The 14,449-nt window shown below is 42.3% G+C and overlaps 1 protein-coding gene across 1 annotated transcript in view; it reads right to left on the bottom strand.

Annotated features, from left to right (window-relative positions):
- Window positions 1–14,449, bottom strand: part of MTHFD1L (methylenetetrahydrofolate dehydrogenase (NADP+ dependent) 1-like) — a 166,596-nt gene that overhangs the window by 151,652 nt on the left and 495 nt on the right. Inside the window, exons 2-7 of the mRNA XM_014532123.1 lie at window positions 11,371–11,578; window positions 10,217–10,267; window positions 10,079–10,132; window positions 6,021–6,145; window positions 5,458–5,558; window positions 3,959–4,095 (exon numbers count right to left, since the gene is read on the bottom strand). Of these exons, the coding sequence (XP_014387609.1) occupies window positions 3,959–4,095; window positions 5,458–5,558; window positions 6,021–6,145; window positions 10,079–10,132; window positions 10,217–10,267; window positions 11,371–11,578 (676 nt within the window). The remainder of the gene's footprint in view (window positions 1–3,958; window positions 4,096–5,457; window positions 5,559–6,020; window positions 6,146–10,078; window positions 10,133–10,216; window positions 10,268–11,370; window positions 11,579–14,449) is intronic.

Here is a 14,449-nt window from a genome sequence, read left to right as displayed (position 1 = left end):
ACCTGGAAGGAAACAGAAACCCCCAGCAGACATGATCTGAAATAAGTGGTTTGCGAGGAGCAGAGGAATCTCGGGAAGGCAGAGGGACCAGAGGGGAAGCTGGGCCTGGCCGAAGCTGAGCTCTCTCTCTCTCTCTCTTTTAGTTTTGCTTTGGTTCCGTTCCCTTGGCTTCCACAGACTGTGGGAAACCTCCCAGACAGAGCGCCTCTCTCCTTCCCCCAGCCACGCAGTGGAAGCACGGGCATCCCTTCCAAGGAGGGAGGGGTCCTGGATCCCGCTGGGGTCTATCTCTGTAGGATGTGATGGACCCACCTGCCTTTCTATGTCTCGGATCAATTACACATCTGCATGGTGAACCTTGCCAGTGGCTTTCCTGACTCACCGTCACAGCAGCCAAGCTGCTGATGTGAGTGTGAGTCGGTGCCAAGGGCTGTGCTGAGCAAGCTTACACAGTTCCTGAGTTATCCCAGCAGCCCTATGAGGTAGGGAGTGTCACGGTCCCCGTTCTACACACAGGGAGACGAGTTCACCGAAGTCTAGCAACAGCTAAGGCTTGAACCCAGAACTGTCTGCCACCAAAGCCTATGTTCTACTGCTTACCGAGGACACGCATGCTGTGCCTGACTCCAAACCTTCGAAGGTCCTACAGTTCTGAGGAGCAATTACATCTACATTACATGGTTAGAGCGGGCTGATTACTCGAAGGTCATCCCAAACTGGAAAGGCTGTATGGCGCTTAGGAGGTGGTAGATAGGACTGCAGTGTTACATGACCACCCCGAGCCAGAAACCCCCCATGCCCTTGGCGTTGGAAATCCCCAACCAGACGGCCAATAGGGATTCTTGTTCCATGCCAGGTAAGCAGGTAAGAAATGCTTTTCAAAGATAATTTCCTTCGATCTAACCGCTCTAAGCCTTGGCTTCCCCTTGTCTTTCCCTACACATCACGGCTGATACTGAGAAGCTAAATGGACAAGAATCTTAAAATGCACCATTATTCATTGTTGATGAACTTAGAAGACAAAAATCCCAACCTGTTGTTACATTTACACCTTCGATTTTTTTCACCGTGATGTTTTTCCAAGGATGTGGCAAGACTGGACACAGCCTTTCCCACCTGGGTGCCCCAGGACGCTAACCTGTGCCTAGTTGTTCTTTGTACCACATTCACTGCCACCCTTTGACTATGGTCGGTACAGGGCCCACTGACCCTCTGAAACAAGGCCCAGCAATGTATAGGAACAGTGAAAAGTCAAAGATCAGGCAGAAGCACGGAGACACAGCGGTGGGAAGGTAAGTGGCTGGTGACGTGCTAAGCCCCAGCATGAAAAATGGGAAGATACCGGCTTTATCTTGCAGTAGAATGGAGCCTGTCCACAAGCAAGTAGCCAGGTAGAGGGGGCCAAACACCCGACACCAAATACACTTCAAAGACAAGTTGGGGAGCCCTGAACCTTTCTTTCCATCTTTTTCACTACAAAGATGAAGCAATAAAAAGAGTGACAGTTGACAGGCTCTCAGATTACGGTGGTGCTGTTATAAGTACCAAGGACTTAGATAACAACATGTGTGCGCGACATGAGCTAATAGAGAGAACCTTCTTAGATTTATGAAAACAGAAATGTAACCCAATTTCTAGGTTCTCTAGAGAGTAAAGCTACTTAATCGCTCTCAAAGTTAGAATGAGATTTATCCCAGAGAAGTTGGGTGATTTATTTCCATAATAAAAAAAGTACTTTAAAAGATGTCTTTGTTTTTCAACAATACAGATACAACCAGCAAAACTATCTGTGACAGCTGTGAAAACATTCAATTGCCAATGAAGGCCTTTTTCTCCCCTCTCGCCACAGCTGTTCAGTTCAGGGCAAGGTTTATTGTCCTCTTCCACTAAGCTTCCAAATCAAAAATTCGGGGCTCTCAGTTACAAAACACTGCCCTTGAATTTTCTTGAATAGGCTGCCATCATGTGGTGACCACTAAAAAGACACCTTGGTTTGAGTTCAATGACAAGATCAAATTCCTGAGCCGTCTTAAAATAAGAATTCAATGGATTTGATCCACTTGCTACTCAAATATGGTCAGTCTCAGACGAGACACCAGCATTCCCTGGGCGGGGACTACAACTTGCTTGTTTTCATTCTCATGCAGCGACATGAGGAACCTGTACTTTTAGACTTTGTTCTATGCTAATTTATTGTACTTAATGAGCTTTTAACTTGAATTTGCTCGATATCTGGGAAATGCACTGTAATTTTTTAAAATTAAAAAATGTATGAACTATTTAAGACATGAAACTGAAATAATAATAATATTACACACCTGGACACCCCACCCATGGCCCAGTTTAAGAAAAAAGACGCGACCAATACAAGCGAAGGTTCCCAGGTCTCCTTTCCATCCACAGCCACATTTTTGTCCCTTAAAAATGGTTTTCCTGACTGGGTTCATACTTCCCATCCATTTCTTCACACTTTTACTCTCTAAGTATGTGGTCCTAAAAATATATACTAGGTAACATTGCTTTTAGACCTTACATAAGTGGCGTTCATGAAATGAAATATGTCTTTCTTGCTTATTTTTCAGTGAATGCTGTTTTTAAAAGTTCTCCCACGTTGATATTTACAGCTCAAGTTTTCTTTCAAAATCGTCATTTTGGTCCTTGTGCTTCCATATACATTTTAGAATCAGCTTGTCAAATTCCACAAAACAATATTATGTCAGGATTTTGATTCAAATTTATAAATTAATTTGGGGAGAATTAGTATTTTGAAGATAGTGAGTCTTCTTATCCATGCTTTTATTTGGGTCTTCTTAATGAATCTCATCAAAATTATATGATTTCTTTCAAAAGGTCAGAAATAAGTTTTGTTAAATATATTCCCAAGTACCTTATATTCTCATTACTATTAGAAATTGTATTTTTGCCCTAACCGGTTTGGCTCAGTGGATAGAGCATCGGCCTGTGGACTCAAGGGTCCCGGGTTTGATTCCGGTCAAGGGCATGTATCTTGGTTGCGGCCACATCCCCAGTGGGGAGTGTGCAGGAGGCAGCTGATTGATGTTTCTCTCTCATCAATGTTTCTACCTCTCTATCCCTCTCCCTTCCTCTCTATAAAAAAATCAATAAAATATATTTTAAAAAAAGAAATTGTATTTTTTATAATTTTCTAACTGGGTGTACTATTTAGAAATGCAATTGCATTTTGCAAGTTCATTTTAAATCCAAGAACCCAGCTGAACTCTTATTAATTCTCATAGTTTTTAATAGTAGATAACCATATCATCTAGGACTAAAGACAGTTGAGTATCTTCCTTTCCAATCATTATAAATTTTCTTCCTTTCTTTATATTACAACTTGTCTAGGAATTCCTATATACTGTTAATTAGGAATACCGATAACAGGTACCCTTTGTCTTTCCTACTTTTAAAAGAAATAGTCTCTAATATTTCACTATGAAATGAGGTACTTGCTCTAAATTTTTATAGACGTTTTAATGAATTAATGAATTCCTTTACATTCCTAGCCTAATAGGTTCTCTAGAAGAATTTCATAAAGGATACTAGATTTTATCAAATGACTTTTCTTCACTTACTATGGTGAGATTAGTTTTTAATCTGATGATGTAGTGAATTACAGTAATAGATTTTCTGATGTTAAATGACCCTTTGTTCGTTCCTAACATTGCTGCTGTTCTCTCTTTATGTCTTGATTATTTTGGCTAATGGTGAATCTATTTTTTCTAGACTTTTCCAAGAACCAACTTTTGGCTTTGTTGATAATCTCTCATAAATATTTGTTTTCTGTTTCATTAATCTATGCTCTTTACTGTTTTCATTCTTTGAGATTTTCTGCTGTTCCTTCTCCAACTTCTTAAATACGTAGCCTATACATCCCCAGCCCCTCTGCTTTTCCAATGCAAGCATTTAAAGTTATGTTTCTAACAGGTCTGATGCTTACCTTGCTTTGAAGCTGAGGTGTTTTCCACTGGGAGCTCATTGTCATGGACCCTTTTCTCTGGAACAGGCATTGTAGGGTGGCTTCCAGAGACCCATGGGCTCCCACTACCAAGATCTTCTTTCCATCTAAGCTGACACCTGCCCAGCAAATGGAAATCAGTCTTACAACCCAAACATCAGAGGCTTCCTACCATACAGCTTTAACATAAGGCACAATAGCCTTTTAAAACTCGCTCCTCTGAGCACCAGCCTACAATGACAAAGCCGTAATTTACTCTTTCTTTGCAAATTCGATGGTAGAGTGGCCATGAATCATCACCCTGATAATCCAAAGGATGAAAAACCACTGTCTATATGAATTATCTCAGAGATTTGAGCTTAATGGCTAATGTCCTAAAGGTCAGAGGTCACCAACCTTTCAGACCTCACGGACCACCAGTTGGCGATCGCTGATCCGAAGGTTTCCTTAAACCAGCGGTCGCCAACCTTTTGTACCTCACGGACCACTGGTTGGCAACTGCTGCTAGAGGTGTATCTTGAAAGTTATTCTTCTAATTGAACTTTGTTATTTACTTTGGAATTTTTGTTTGATTGTTGAATGTTCAGGTGAGAGGGAGGGACATGTGCCTCTTTTTTTCACTCAAGTTGTATTAGAGAAAAGTTTAGTTGAATTTTTATGTACTCGGTTAGCAAGTCCTTAAATATACGAAACACCAGCAATAATTTACTCATTAAATTTAATAACCAAGAAAAAGAAATTATTCATTTCTATGTCACTGACATAAAAATGCCAGATCAAGGGGAGAATGATGGAAATTAAATATTAATTACTCAGAGATATTGCTCACTGATAAGTCCCAATCTAGGTTTTATATCCTAAACTATATCTAACAGCTTTCTCATTTAAGTTTTATATATAAGTCTTATATAGAAATTCATACTGACAGACTTAAGATAAAACTTGAGACATTTTTCATTATGGTTATTTTGATTGTTTTCATGAGAGAAGTTGAGAATTTGTTTAAAACTGGTTATTTTTGCCCTAACCGGTTTGGCTCAGTGGATAGAGCGTCGGCCTGTGGACTGAAGGGTCCCGGGTTCGATTCCAGTCAAGGGCATGTACCTTGGTTGCGGGCACATACCCAGTAGGAGGTGTGCAGGAGGCAGCTGATCGATGTTTCTCTCTCATCGATGTTTCTAACTCTCTATCCCTCTCCCTTCCTCTCTGTAAAAAGTCAATAAAATATATTTAAAAAAAACAAAAACTGGTTATTTTTACTGATTTCTCTTTTAAATTGCAACACAATTAATCGTATCAGAAAAATCTTCTGTAGTCACTCCTATCTCTCAAAAGATGATATAAATAAGCTGACAGTGAATTATCACACTTCCATTTTTCGATTAGGATCTTGACATTCTAGAAACAAATCCTTACTAAAAAATAAGGATTATAAATACCAATAAATAGAAAACAGCAGCATTTCTGCAGGAGCATCATACCTGATTTTTCAAGAAGTTCAATTACAGCTCTGGCCACAGGTGAAATAAAACATTCATGGGCATCCCCACGTACCAACTTCCCCAGGTTTACGTCTGTTACTCTGAAACCAAAAATAAGGCAACCAGCAGTCAAAACGCACTCATCTGTAACTTGCAGGGATGAATCCACAATAACACCCAAGTCAGTAATGAATAGGTAGATATATTAAATAGTTAAATGTAAATTAAAGAGTGGGAGGAATAAAAGCCATCAGCTTCTTAGAGTAGCCCCTCAGGCTATTGGTCCCTATGAGTTGGGATGACCTTGGGTGTTCTGATTCTGCCCTACAAAAGGACAAGTATGTTTTCTAAAGTATGTAACTTTCTTACACAGAATTTAAGAAGCCCTCAAACTCTCAAAATACTATAAGATATTTAAATGATACTAACGTTGAAATGATGTTAAGTATTAAAATGATTTCTTTTTCTCTCTTAATTACTGACATAGCTGAAACAGTGGAATAAAAAATTCACAGTGGAAAAACTCATTTAGCAATTAGTTGTTTTCTTTTCTATTTCCTCACCCATCCACATCTTTTTCTGGCTTCAGGGCATTGAGGACTTTGTTGCTAAACGAGTTCTCAGAGATCTGAAGGGCAAGGCCATGTACTCTGGTGTCTTCATTAATCTTCAAGATTTCATCTATAATCTAAAGAGAGAAAACAATTAAAATCTGTTTTTGCAAAAATAAGACCCACCAAAAGAAACTCTGTATAAGAGACATATTCATAAAAATACATCTCTTGTAGTTTATTTTTTATTCCCTGTTGACGACTTGGTGGAAAGCACAATGAAGTCTATTTCCTCTTTCCAGCATGTTTATAAATGCTCAAAAAAAAGCTGGCTGAATTTTTTAGTGACTTCTCAGTCTTTGTTATCACTCTGCTCTCAGCCAGAACAGAAGAGAACAGAGCAGAACAAAACCAAAGCTCAACAGTTAGTACAGTTTAGATAGGCAAAAGACAAGTTGCTGTCAACAATCATAGGTACGCCAAGCAGACGGCCAACTTTCAGGGAAGCCAGAAAGCATGAATCAAGCATTCCACCTGGCCCAGCCAAGCCTGTTTCAAAACACAGTGTGTTCAACAAACGCTTACTATTCATGACATCCAAGAAGTCATCACTCGGGTTCTCATGTTCTCTGGACCTGAACGGCACACAGAAAGCATTTCCAACGGCTTATGATAGATAAACTGAGATATCTCCCTTTTTTGTAGGAAACACTAAAATAATTCACTATTTATGAAAAAAGTACAGTTTGGGAAGCTAATGTAATAGCTAATGAATGGCTAGGTATGACTGTAAGCAATAGTCTATCCTCTCTATTGTTTTTTATTTTATGCCAGAAATGACTCATTTCACTTAATACACTATTTGTTAATAAGTAAGAGAAATACTAGCCCATGGATTTGGATCTTACTACGAAGTGTTCGTTTACCATTTTTGTTTCCCTATCTAGCAGAAATCACTGATGGTAAGAAAAGAAAAAGCTATTTGATATACAAAATTCAGAAAGAAATTTTCTCCTTCATTTATCATTCTTTCTTTTATTCAACAACTGTTGAGTGTTTTCAGCACCTACTTTGACCAGTCCTAAGTAAAGGAAATAGATTTGTAATCAAAATTCCTGTCCTCATGGAGCTTATATTCTAGTGGGGAAGATGAGACCAATAATAATAACAACACTATAATATTTGGAAGTGGTAAATGATGTAAAGAAAAATAGAGCAGGTTAAGCAGGGTAAAGAGCTAATACAGTGATATCAGGTGGGGTTGGTCAGAGGGGGTAACATCTAAATACAGTCCAGAATGAAGTGAGGGCACTATGATTTCCTGTAACTAGGATGTGATAGAAGCAACGACAAAATCTTAACAAATTAAGATCTTTACTCTTTTCCAACATCATAACACCACCACACAAAATCATATTTATCAGAATTTCAAAGAAAAATAGGGCATAAATGACTCCTTGTAAAAAAAAAAAAATAAGTCAAGGGAAAAAAAAAAAGTCAAGGGCTATCAATACCAGTGCAAAACAACCTAAAGAAATGCAGATTCTACTACAGACACTGGGTGTCCCTCTACAAACAGACAACACACTTCTCTGCATTTTATTAATACTCTCTTGATAGGTGTCAATATTTGTAATATTACAATGGTAAGTGTGGCAAAAACTATCTGCCCAATATCCGGTTTCCTTTCTTACTTAGAATAAACTCTTGATTTTTAGCTGTGATAATAAGTGATCTAAGGCCACCAGTGTAAAGGCTACATTTCCCAGTCTCCCCTGCATCATGGCCAAGCAATTAGGTTCAGGCCAATGGAATGAAAGCAGAATTGTGACTTTCAGGAAAGGTCCCTGAAGGGAAGAGATGGAGGGGCCTGTCTTTGACCTGTGGCCTTCCTTTTACCTGCTGGTGATAAGATATTGTTGAGCTGAGCCCCATGATCCTGGAAAACAGGGACAGTTAAGAAATCACTCCACCCTCTGTGCACTGCAAAGAATAAGTCTCACTGATACTTATCTTTCTAGGACAAGGCAGACAGAGACTCTACAAATTCCCATTTTTGACTCATAAAAAGTTAGCTGAACTATTTGGTCCCCACTGATCAATCAGAACAAAATGCTTGCTGGCCGAACTCTGGGCAAGCTTCTCTCCCTCCCTCCCCCAGGTCCCTAAACTTTGGCCGACCCTGGGCTAGCAGACAGCCCCTCCTGAAAACAGGCTGGAACTCAGGGTAAAACATTCTCTGATCTGTTATCTCATTAAGCCACCCTTTCACCCCACTTTCTCCCATGGGGTTCATTCTAGACTTCTCTACCCTTCCCTATACAAGAAAACCTTTTAATGATTAGTGATGTTGACCAACTTTTCGTATGTCTTTTGGCCATCCGAATGTCTTCCTTGGAAAAGTGTCTATTCAGGTCTCTGCCCACATTTTCACTGGGTTGTTTTTTGGGTGTTAAGTTGTCTGAGTTCTTTATAAAATTTTGGATACTTGGTAGTTGCAGAATAGCCAGAGATGCGGATTGAAGCATGAAAAATATAGTCAATGATCTCAAAATAATGGGGTATGGGGCCAACTGGGTGTTTGGGGCAGATGGGGGAGCAGGAGGAGGGGGGACACACAACCACTCTGTAGAGTGCACGTCTTCTGTCTGTCTGTCTACATGGCCATACATCCGAAACGTGTGCGGAATAGTATTAAATGTAAACTGTGGTTGAAAAAAAATACAGAAAGAAAGAAAACCCTTTCTCAGAGCCGTGCAGATCGATCTTACGGTCAGAGAGCTCTGCCTATTGCCAACAGCCTTTTCCCCACATTACAATGGTGCTTTCAGATTAGGTCTCTCCGCCCTAAGTCCGGATTTCATTTTTTGATTTGGCGCAGCTGGACGTGGGACGTGACGTGGACATGACCTGGGACGTGACGTGCAGCGCCAAGTCTGCCATCTTGGATATGACATAGCTCAACAAAGGTGGCTGAGCAGCGAGATGGAAGGAGCGAGTGTCTAACGACGTCGCACTGCCAGCACACCAGCCAGGGCCTACCTGCTTCTCAACTTCATTCATGTACAAGAAAAATGAACTTCTGCATTTTCTCAGACTCAGCTGTTTGAGGTTTTCCAGCACCGGAAGTCAAACCAAATCCTGACCGCCATGGCTGCCACAGCATGAAGGAAAGCTGCCCAATACAGCTCCCTCACTGCAACTTAGGGGGGTGGCTGCTCCTCCCACGCTTGAGAGGACACTCGTGAAGGCTGTCACCCCCTGCTGGCAGGAACCACTAAATCACACGCAACAGTAGCCGAAGGATTCTAGCAGGGGTTTTCTTCGCTGCCACTGAAGGATTTATGGAATGTTAGCCAGAAAAGGACCCTGAAGATGACCTCGTGCTGGTCCTTTATTATTAACTAGAGGCCCGGTGCACAGACTCGTGCACTGGTGGAGTCCCTTGGCCTAGCCTGCGGGGATCAGGCCAAAACTGGCTCTCCAACATCCCCCGAGGGGTCCTGGATTGTGAGAGGGTGGTTCTTGGGTGACACACCCTGGAATTGGGCTCCCTTCTCCTCTGGTTCTGGGTGCGTCACCCAAGAACCGCAGCTGCCAAGTCACGGCAGCTTGGCAGCTTGTGTTGAGCATCTGCCCCCTGGTGATCAGTGTGCGTCATAGCTACTGGCCAGTCGGCCAGCCCGTTGCTTAGGCTTTTATATATATAGATAAGGCAACTGCGACTCAGAGAAGCCAAAGGAATGGCTCTAGGGCCAACAATTTGTCAGGGCAGAGCAAAACCAGAATTAGTGTTCAGACAGTTTCGACTAGATGACCATGCTGCTATCCTGAAGAGAAACAACCAAAAAGTCACCGCGTCCTAGTCCATGTCTTCAATAGAAACGTGCGGTAATGAACAAATAGTTCAAGGAGCGTTTACGCTAGAGAGGAAAGTAAACTCTTCCCTCTAAAAGTCCGACCACAAGAAAAGGCTCCAGATGTTCCAACCACAACTGAGAGATGCTGACAGGTGTATTAGGTCTAAAGTGGAAAGCAACAGGAGGGTTCAAGTTCGCTGTGGGAATTACCTCGTCCTCGCCGCTCTCTGGAGGAAGACAGATGTGAGTGATGTTCAGGCCAGCCTGGAAAGAGAACTCGAGGTTACTCTGACACTGTGAGAGAGTGCATCATCAAAAAAAATTATTTCGAAAAGCAACAATCCTCACCTCCTCCGCCAAATTCTGGTTCACTTCTTGCATCAAGTTATCATCACTTGCCTTAGGAGAGGGGAGGAAGAAGGAGAATGTAACATCTTGAAAAGGCATCAAACAAAACGGACTAATTTTGTAATTACAAGTGACCTAATTACAAAGATAATAAGGAAAATGCAGAAAGATTCCTTGCTTATAAAAGGGAACTAAAGGCCGGCATTCACATGTCAGCTTCCAATTGTGTCACTTTCTTCTAAATAATCGTCCTCCGGAGGCATTTATAGCCACACAGCCAGCATCTCTTTCTAGGACACCAGAGACAGGGCTTAGATGACGTGCCTGTAAGTGGAAAGCAGCCGTCCCAGGAGGCCCAGGCTCCCGACCCACTTTCCTTTCTACGCTTCTCACTGGTCTATCTTTGTGGGGGATATGGAGACAGACCCCCGGGAATACCAGTGACCTGAGCATACGCTACAGCCTTGACATTGACAGTGTTGATGGAACAAGACACTGTTATTTTGACATATTAAGTGCATGCCAAAAACGACAGTAGCCGTCCAACTGCTGTGCTGTGTTAGTTTACAGGCTTGGCTCACTCATTCTTTCCCTGCACCTGTCAGCCCGGGTGTGCCAAAAAGGATGGCAAACAGTGCCAACTGCAGGTGGACATGAAGGGGCCGTGTGCAGCACATGGAATACACATGGAATGAGGAAGGACCTGTGACATGTAGTGACTGTTGGCCCTTAGTAGTAAGATTCCCCAGTACCATGACTCGGCAAGCCACCTGTCTTCCACAGAAACAAAGGAGAACTTTTCCCCCGACCACCTTGGAGTCACGTGATGAGCATTTATGAGTGGACCACCATACCCTGTGTGATGGCACCCAGGTGAGCGCCTTCCTCCTGGCCTCCGGAAGCTACCCACACCAAAGGAGAAAGACCCACAGAAGACTCGCTCAAGCAGAGCAGTCCCTAACCTGGAGCCCCGTGGAAGCAAAATGACCAAAGAAAGGGAAAATGAGAGCAGTTTCAGCCGAGCCCTCTCTTCCCTCCATTAAGCTCGAATGACACTTCTGTGACAACGAATACAGCTGGCCTTTTGTGTACAGTTATTTTCAAAATTGAAAGGCACCCTAAAATAGGAGGACAAAGCCACGTTCTCAGCTTACCTGGATAATGGCAAGAACCGGCTTAAAGGCAGGGTTTTTTTCTTGCAATAAACGAAGAACTTCCTTTGAATTCTGAATGACTTCCCTACAGTGAGAAAAAACACAACATACCGTGTCTTTGTTAGTGACTAAACAGGACAGACACAGCACATTCCCCTTAGAGTGTTTTTTACTGTAAGTGAAAATAACTCGACCACATGAGGATGTGCTTCACGTGTGGAAGCATGGAGGGGGAGGGCAGGAGAACAATGAATTCATGAAATGCTAACCCAATGTAAAGCGTGACAGGCTAATTTTGAAAATAAGCAGAGATAAACAAACTAGATGTTAACAGTAATTTTCTAGGGGTGAATTTTCCCCTTGTATTTTCCAAGATCACTGTAATGAAACGTTTGTGTTTCTTTGTGAAAAAAATCCCCTTCCTGCACCATAGTCCCTTCACCATCCAGAAAAAGAGATTGGGAACCAGAGGGAAAGCAAATGGTGGTGGAGGGAGGGTAGTAAAGACAGGGGATTGGGAAGGGGGCTTGCTGTTGGAGAAGTGGTGGTGGTGGTGGGGGGGTGTCAGGACAAATTCCAGGTCCCAGAGTTTAAAGAAGGAATGGGAAGGGAGCAGAGGGAAGGGAGGGGAAGGAAATACTGCAGAAACACCAGTGATACATCAGAATCTGACACTCTCCCGAGGCCTCTTAGGGAGAGAGAACTCAGTCCCCTGGTCCTCCTCCCCACCCCCCATGCATTTGGACCTCCTAAAAGTCCCAGCAGGGGCCACCTGCAACTTAGCACTGGGGTGCCTGAGCCGGGCAGGCCTAGATAAGGTGGTGCAAGTCTCTTTCTGCAACCTTCTGGAATGAGCAATTTCAGAGACCACCTTAACCACCATCCCTAGGAAATATTCCTCACTTGCATATGAGGTTGGCCCCACCCACCTCCGCCCCCAGCCAAGGAAGTGCTCACACTTTGGTGTTTAACCATCTTTAAATTTTGTTTTTTGTTTTGTCTGGCATGTTCTTGCACGTATTTAAAGCTTTAAAAGAAAGCAAGGTGAAGTTTCAGTCAGATAGCATGAGCACTAAATCGCCAAGGGCAAAGAGACTTGAGTCAGCTCCTCCGGGTTTTCAGAGAGGAAGGTGATGAATGTAACGGGAAGGTACTGCCCTCCAGGAGGTGGACTAGGAGAGAGGGGGCTCAGAAAAGTTTTAAGAGCTTCAAACCTTAACCAAGATGAGCCTTTCTGCATCAGCTTGGCTAAAAGCAACAGAATAGGTGGGCATGCAACTCTATGTGACCTGCGAAGACTTGTTTTTAGACACTTGGGATAAAGCAACGTAATTCCCAGTGAAATAACTATATTATTGTGTTGAGTAAACCAGACTATCTGTAAAAATTTACAAATCACCTTATAAATGAGCACCAAAATCTCCTGTCCAACCATTTGTGCCCGGGGGCCATGTGCTGCTCTGTGTCCCTCCCTCCATGACTGCCAATTTGAGCCCTTATTTCTGTCTAGTTCTGACCGGCACTGTTAAGTAGGGAGTCATCTGTGTGTTTGCTGGGCACAAAGCTGCCAGAATAATGACCACAATCCTCAGCCTCCCTTGCAGCCAGCCGTGGCCATGCCAAAGAGTCTGAGAGGCCGTCGCTGATAATGTTTTAAAACTACACATGTAATACTTCCAACAATAAAGAATTAAAAAAAATAATAATAATAAAAGTAAACTATCGATTTAGCCCGGCCAGTGTGGCTTAGTGGTTGACCTACGAACCAGGAGGTCATGGTTTGATTCCTGGTCAGGGCACATGCCCAGGTTTTGGGCTTGATCCCCAGAAGGTGGCTGATCAATGATTCTCTCTCATCATTGATGTTTCCATCTCTCTCTCCCAATTCCTCTCTGAAATCAATTTAGAAAATATTTTTAAAAAGACTACCAATTTAAGTGCATCCCTGAATGCTGGGCCTATTTACTAATAGCATTCTACATTTCAACTTTTTCAAAGGCTTAAGAGGTACCTGTGAATAAATATAATAAAGATTTCCCACACAGTCTCTTCCAAAAACAGCCACCAGTATCCCAAGAAATAGTACAGGTTGGGAGCAGAGTATCTGATAAACCACTGCACTGGCAATGAGTGGATACATTCCATACTAGCACACATAATAGCAACAACAGTAACGATAAGCTGCTAATGATGGCTTACATTACTGGGTCCTATGACTACTTCCATGCATTTTCTTCCATTTTTAATAACGGATTTCTGAGTTTAGGCTCCACGTGGCTACCTAGCCAAAGAGCACTTTCCCCAGTCTTGCCCACACTTTGATAGGGTTATGTGACTAACCTCTGGCCAGGAGGTGAACACTGGCCAGGAAAGGAGGACTGTGCAGCTAGCAGAAAGGTATACCAGCAACCTGGCCTCGTTTCCCACTTGCTGGATGGGCGCAGTGAGGAGGTATCATGGGGTCATCCTACCTTTCCTGGACTGCTTCCCTCTGGATGGTCAAGTCTACAGTTATATTGGGGTATTTTGTTAAAGCAGTCTAGCCTATTTCCTACTTAATGCACAGGTCTGATCTAGGAGCTTTAATCTTATTTACATCCAATTGAAAATACAGAATGAAAGATACCACTGTTTTATAAACCACTAAGAAAGAAAAAAATATTGCCAGTTAACCTGTTACAATCTTTTTTTTCTTTTTAAATATATTGTTATTGATTTCAGAGAAGGGAGAGGGAGAGAGAAACATCAAAGATGAGAATTACTGATCGCTGCCTCCTGCACTCCCCTTACTGGGTATCGAACCTGAAACCCGGGCATGTGTTCAGACCGGAAATCTAACAGTGACCTTTGGGTTCATAGGTTGATGCTCGACCACTGAGCTTAACATTGTGTTTATGCTGAAAGTATTAAAAGCATTTTTTAGACTTAAATTTAGACAGATTTTCTTTTGTCATAAACTACTCCTATACTACACAGAGAAGAAATGATACCCAAAAAACTGATTGAGGTATTTCTAAAACTTCTTCACATTCAGGATCGGACTTTCCTGAGGGACTTTTGGGACTCAGAATCCTTGATA

This window comes from Myotis brandtii, unplaced genomic scaffold, assembly GCF_000412655.1.
Source record: "Myotis brandtii unplaced genomic scaffold, ASM41265v1 scaffold847, whole genome shotgun sequence".
Taxonomy (NCBI): domain Eukaryota; kingdom Metazoa; phylum Chordata; class Mammalia; order Chiroptera; family Vespertilionidae; genus Myotis; species Myotis brandtii.
Note: the sequence above shows the minus strand (reverse complement) of the source record. Positions and strands in the feature narration are given on the sequence as shown.